Source organism: Myotis brandtii, unplaced genomic scaffold (genome assembly GCF_000412655.1).
Source record: "Myotis brandtii unplaced genomic scaffold, ASM41265v1 scaffold123, whole genome shotgun sequence".
NCBI lineage: Eukaryota > Metazoa > Chordata > Mammalia > Chiroptera > Vespertilionidae > Myotis > Myotis brandtii.
The window spans coordinates 582,521-588,692 of NW_005354291.1; the positions used below are offsets into that span (position 1 = coordinate 582,521).

At 43.8% G+C, this 6,172-nt stretch overlaps 1 protein-coding gene across 1 annotated transcript in view; it reads left to right on the plus strand.

Annotated features, from left to right (window-relative positions):
- The first annotated feature begins 5,870 nt into the window (after positions 1 to 5,870).
- NUS1 (NUS1 dehydrodolichyl diphosphate synthase subunit) overlaps positions 5,871 to 6,172 on the plus strand; it is a 23,301-nt gene continuing 22,999 nt past the window's right edge. The window contains exon 1 of the mRNA XM_005859097.2: positions 5,871 to 6,171. Coding sequence (XP_005859159.1) covers positions 6,060 to 6,171 — 112 coding nt within the window. The 5' untranslated portion in view covers positions 5,871 to 6,059. The remainder of the gene's footprint in view (position 6,172) is intronic.

Consider the following 6,172-nt stretch of genomic DNA (forward strand, 5'->3'; position numbering starts at 1 on the left):
AAGGATTTTTATAGAGCATTGCAGTGAATAGACTTAGAGTACTTTATGTCCTATTATAAAAGCAAGTTTAATTATTTTTCAGAGATAATTGATAATTTAATTGTTTTAAATAAGAGACTTTTGATTTACCTATTTTAGTTTGAATTGATTGATTGATTGATTGATTCATTCATTCATTGATTTATTGGTGAAAACTGCATGGCTATTCAGTACCAAATACTGTTCTGTGCCTGAGGGTGCAGCAGTGAACAAAGCAGACAAAAATCCCTAAGATCATGAAACTTACATTTTAGTGCCCTTCTGACAATATTATAAATAAGTAAATATGTGGCGTATTAGATCATAACTGCAATAAGGAAAACTAAAGCAGAACATTAGAGACAGAATGTTAAAGGTAAATGGTGGAAGAAGGGGAGGAGTTTTAAGAAGGGTGGCTAAAGAACCTCGGTGGCTTTTGGGTACAGCCCAGAAAAAGATTGAGATCAGCCAGCAAACTGATCCTTTTATTTTCATTTACACATACTGGTTGATTATCGTAATTTCTGCCAATAATTATTTTATCCTTCAGAAATAGGAGTTGTTTTCTCAGGAATTTCTTGAGCTCAGAAGTCTAGTAAGGAAATGTGGCTACTTTACCTACATGACTTTAATTTGGGAAATGACAACAATAGGAATGATAGGAAACTGGAGTTGGGGGCTTTGGGTGCTATGGCTACATTGGCCTGGGTCTCACTTGAATATACCTGTACCCATGTTAATCTGGATATGTATGATTCTCTTCAGTGGTGGAGCCTGTTCATATTGCCCAGCTGTATTGGTGTCATAGTGGGAAACTTACTGTTGGGCTGTTTTTTCAAAAAAGTGCCTGTGGACCAAATGTGAGTGAGTCATTGGGGATGCTTATAAGAAATACAGAGTCAACACAATTATTGCTCAGACCGAATTAGGGAATGGGACCTGAATGTCTCTATTTTTATCAAACGATCTATATCAGCAATTTCCTTTTTCTAATTTATACTAGAGGCCTGATGCACGAAGATTCGTGCAAGAATAGGCCTTTCTTCCCCTGGCTGCCGGCACTGCCTTCGCTCCGGCACTGCCTTTGCTCCGGTCCGGAGCCGCCTTTCGCCTTCGCGTGCTGCCCAGAGGCCTGGAGTGGCTGGGGCAGGATGACGCAAGCGTCCTGGCCGGCTGCCGCCATCTTTGTCATGTCAATTTGCATATTCCCTCCTTATTGGCTGTGGGCACCGCCATCTTTTTGCCATGTGATGGTCAATTTGCATATTCCGTCTTTATTAGATAGGATTTTTATTGTTGGTATTATTATACATGTCACCCATCCCCCCTTCCTTTGTCCCCCTCTACAGTGCCCTCGCCCCACCCTAGGCCGTTACCACACTATTGTCTGTGTCTATGGGCTATGCATATATGCATATAAATTCTTTGGTTAATCTCCTCCCACCCCACAACCCCACTTCCCTCTGTATATCAGAGATTTTCAACCTTTTTCATCTCATGACACACATAAACTGATTACTAAATTTCTGCAGCACAACAAAAAATATAGTTAACAAGGGGAATTCTTTTAGCCATTCTGACAAAAAAAAATAGATGTAATTTTTATTTACTCACAGTGGATGGTTATTGTTGTGTTGGCTGTTGTCATTTTTTAAAATTTGAAAATCTAAGGGAAAAGAGGTCAGTGCCCCAGACTAAACAGTCAGGTATTGCATGTTATAAAACCTTTTGCAGCACACCAGTGTGTTGCAGCACAACAGTTGAAAAATTGCTGATCTACATGATGCATTTGTACCCTAAAGTGTGACTCTAACACAAATCTCATTGCTACTTGCCTTACATCTAATTATTCATCCTTCATGTTCCTTTTTGAAAGTGAGGGTAATCTGGGGTGGGTCTTAATATCAATTGGGATAGTTCAAGTAATCCAGAACATGGCATTGATTTCTGGGTGAGGATTCAGTAAAACACAAAAAAAATCTATTTTGTAGCTCTTTTTGTGTGTGTACGAGGTGTCTTAGGAAATGATTTTTGGGTACAGATTTCTCACATTTACACTCAAAAGAACTGCCAAGTGTACTTCCAAGCTTCCCAATCTATTTCTCACTATTTTAAATGCCCTTTGCTGCATCCAGAATTGGGTTACTTGATGTGCCCTCTTCCTGAAGTGTCCTCTTCTCCTTTTCCTGGCAAATGCCTATCTACCTGTCAAAAGGCTGTCACTGATCCTTAGAAATCTAACCTATTACTTCATAGGTATTCCCTCTCTTGACTATTTTGTTCCCAGTCTCGTTCTATCCTTGAATCTCCTTAGCACTTTGTACATATGTAAAGGGACCTCTATTTTGTAAAGTATTAGTCATTCGTGTATGTTCCTGAATGTTCTTCCCGGACTGTAATCTACTCAGATGCCATCAATCCTTCTCATTTTTGCTTCTTCTACAGACTGTAGCTGTCAGTAGAGGGTTCTCGTTATATATCTGGTGCCGTATTTGCGATGGCTGGAATAGAGGAGGACAGGTTGGTCATGTGTCTTCACCTGGTCTTTCCACGTTCCTAGCCCGAGATTCCTCATTTCACAGCAGCTTCAGGGCAGTAGTGCAACTTCTTACAGGTGGCCCCGGAAGAGGTTACCAGAGACCTCAGCAAGGCCCAAGCTGCAAGAATTCTTACGAATTAATTTAGGAAATTATGCAGGGTTCCTTCTGCTGCATTCTCCTGGTCTGAGAAGACGCAGGTCTGCCCCAAGTCAAGGAAATACAGAAACAGACTTTACCTCTCAGTGAGGAAATGGCCGCTGCACAAGTGGTGTGGGATGAGGTGGCTTGGTGGCCTCTATCGTGGTGATGAGCTACTGAACCACCTTACATTTCCCCAGCCCTGTACGCTGCTACCCCCAAATTTCAATTAAAGTAAGTATGCATTCTAATTATAGTTGAATCTAGATTTTATTTGGTTCTTAGACTAAAAAAGAAATCTATTGATATTTATCTTGGTTGGACTCTGCCTTTTACTTTCATTTAACTGTAATATTTCTTGTTGATAATAATTTCTGACACTATTTTTTTCACATATCAGAAATTAGCATTGTTTTCTTAGGAATATTTTTTTTTTCTCAGAATTCTAGTAGGGAGATTTGATGATTTTTGTCTACATGATTATACCTTAAGAAATGGCCATAATTGGGATGGTATAAAAACTGGCGTTTGGGGCTTTTGGTCCTATAAACATTAGGCATGCTATAAATACCGTCTTTCTAGGCTGTGGGGCCTCTTTCTGCATCTTTGTGTCCTGGTAGAATTTGGTGGGTAGTGGAGGTGGGAGTTTAGATATATCTAAGTAATCTGAGGTTTTTATCCTGAACTCCTAAGGTTTTAAAAGTGCCATATTCACTTCCTTTTATGAAAATGACAAAATAAGTAATTACTTAGAAAAGAGAGAATTTCATAAACTTTGGATTGAATGTATATGCATAATATGCAGTTAGTTTTCTTATCCCAGAATTGTGGCTAAAAATAAGACTTCGAATTACCTCCTAATTGCAGAGAAGCTGCCAATAATAGGGGCAACTACCAGGTACCTCCATCCCTACTCTACTGAAAGGTGTCAAAGTTCTCTCCATAACTTCTATTGAGAGGCCAACATCCTTACGCATGGATACCTGTCAACCTACCACTGGCTAGTCTAATAGAAACAAAACCAAGCAATTGTGGAGAGATGCCAGAATATGCATGTTGGAGGTGTGGGGGTGGGGAGGGAAGAACCCCTTTGCTTAAATTTATGAATTCAGAGAAGTACAAAAGTTGCAGCCTGCCTGAGCCTGCATACCTGAGAATTGGCTATGGAGAGATGAGGTTGATGGTTCTAATCTACCCCAGAAGTGGCAAACATGGGGAAAAAGAGGTGAGTACATCAGAGCAATGTGACAGGGTGTCAATACTGGGAAGGGGTTTCCTGTGGAAAATGCAGGAAATTTCATTGGGACGGCGGTGCCCTGGAGCTTCCTTAGCAGAGCATCCTGATGAACATAACTGGCCAGCGAGGAGGAAGGCTGCTGCAGGCTTTCCTGGTCTTCACCTTTCACCTTCCCCTCTCCCCTTCTTTGTCGTCATCAGAAGAGCAGGCAGAGCAGCCAGAGACCCGTACTTCACTTCCTCAGGCTGAGATACCAGAGGGAGGAAAACTTTGAGATAGACATGAGATTCAAGTTTTAAAATAGAGTGAAGTGAGTCTGTTTAAAAAATTAGTTAATGTTTAATCTTTATTGTTGTATTACCTAGGTCCTCCTTTTCCCCCCCATTAACCCCTTCCAGCCGCTCTCGCACCCCCGCCCCTCAGACCCTCACCACCCCATTATGAAGTGAGTCTTTGAAATGGAAATAAGACTAGTTGAAACAGTGTCAGTGACTGACACATTAAGGCACAAAGCCAAGATGTTGACGCATATTTCCCAATAGGAAAAGGAGGTGCAAGAGAACAAAGATTAGGTAGGTATTACTAAAACAGCATTGTTTTATTTCATTTATATAACACATGCCTATGTAGAGAGAAAACATATAATCCAATATATAGCATATAAAAATACAATACAGAATATGTATAAATGTTACATATACAGACCCACATATATATGAAAGTGGGAAGTGCCATAAGTAGAGCCATGAAACTTATGAGTCACCATGAGATTTACAAGAAGGGAGAGAGGGGATCAAGGGAAGTTCCATTGAAGAATGAGCCTTGAGAAATGGGTTGGGATTTGGGCAATACCTAGTTGGGATTCAGGGATTCGGGTGAAGGGAAGGGATTGCACAAAGAGAGCAAAAATGGCACAGCATTGCTGCAGGGAAGGACCCAACTGGTCTGGAGGGCCACTTTGTAGCCCAGATGACCGGACACTAGGCTCTGTGAAGGGGATAAGACTGGATGGACGTTTACATCCAACAGAAGTGGCGACTGAGGTCAGTGGTGCTGGTAGCCAGTAACAGCTTGCTGAATGAATGAATGAAAGAATGAAGTGATTGGACTGCCAGGGGTGGAACCTCTCTCGTGTACTCCAGTGATTCTCAACCTTCCTAATGCCGCGACCCTTTAATACAGTTCCTCATGTTGTGGTGACTCCCAACCATAAGATTATTTTCGTTGCTACTTCATAACTGTAATTTTGCTACTATTATGAATCGTAATGTAAATATCTGATATGCAGGATGTATTTTCATTGTTCGCGACCCACAGGTTGAGAACCGCTGTAGCAAAGGCTTCCCTTTAGAGGGGAATGATACGGGCTGAACTATGTTCAGGAACATTACTAAGGGTTCTCGTTCTCACTCTTGGTAGAATCAGTCTACCTAGAAGGTTTGATCAAAGAGCAGTGGCAGGACCTCTGTAAGGGACTCGCTCCCACCTCTACAGACACTTCCTTTAGGGGACCCTGGTTGGTTCCAGCATCAACACTTACTGAGGGATGGATACTTTCTACCCCTAGTTTCCTTCTGGCTATTGTAATTCCCATTCCACTCGGACGACTTTTACTGCTTGGAAACAGTTTCTAGCGGGACCATGAGAGGAAACAGACGGTATAAGATGCCCAGGACCCAAGGAACACTGCGTCCCTGCCATCACCCATTCCTGCCATGACGACAGGCATCTTTCTGGGTCCGGCGCCTAAGTACCAGGGGCGTCCGCTTCTAAACCTCCAAACCACCGGGGGGCGCACTCGGAAGCCGGCCCACCTAGTTCCCAGGCGCGCGCTCTCCCTCGCCGAGCGGGGCTAGGCCACATCCTCTAACCCAAGAAGCCACGTCAGAGTTTCACGCCGACCAATCAGAACTGAATATGTGCTAGCGGGGGTGGGGCTGCCAAGGCCGGAGGAAGATGGCGGCGGGGGCGAGGTGAGGTGCTGGCAGTAGAAAGGGATTCGGGCGCGGGGGACCGGGGCACGCGGAGCGATGGCTCGCGCCGCCCGCAGGGGTAGATAAGGAGCCGCGGCCCCGTGGGTGTGGGAGGGAGGGAGGGAGGGGAGGACGGACGGGCGCCCGGAGAGTATGACGGGGCTGTACGAGCTGGTGTGGCGGGTGCTGCACGCTCTGCTCTGCCTGCACCGCACGCTCACCTACTGGCTCCGCGTTCGGTTCGGCACCTGGAACTGGATCTGGAG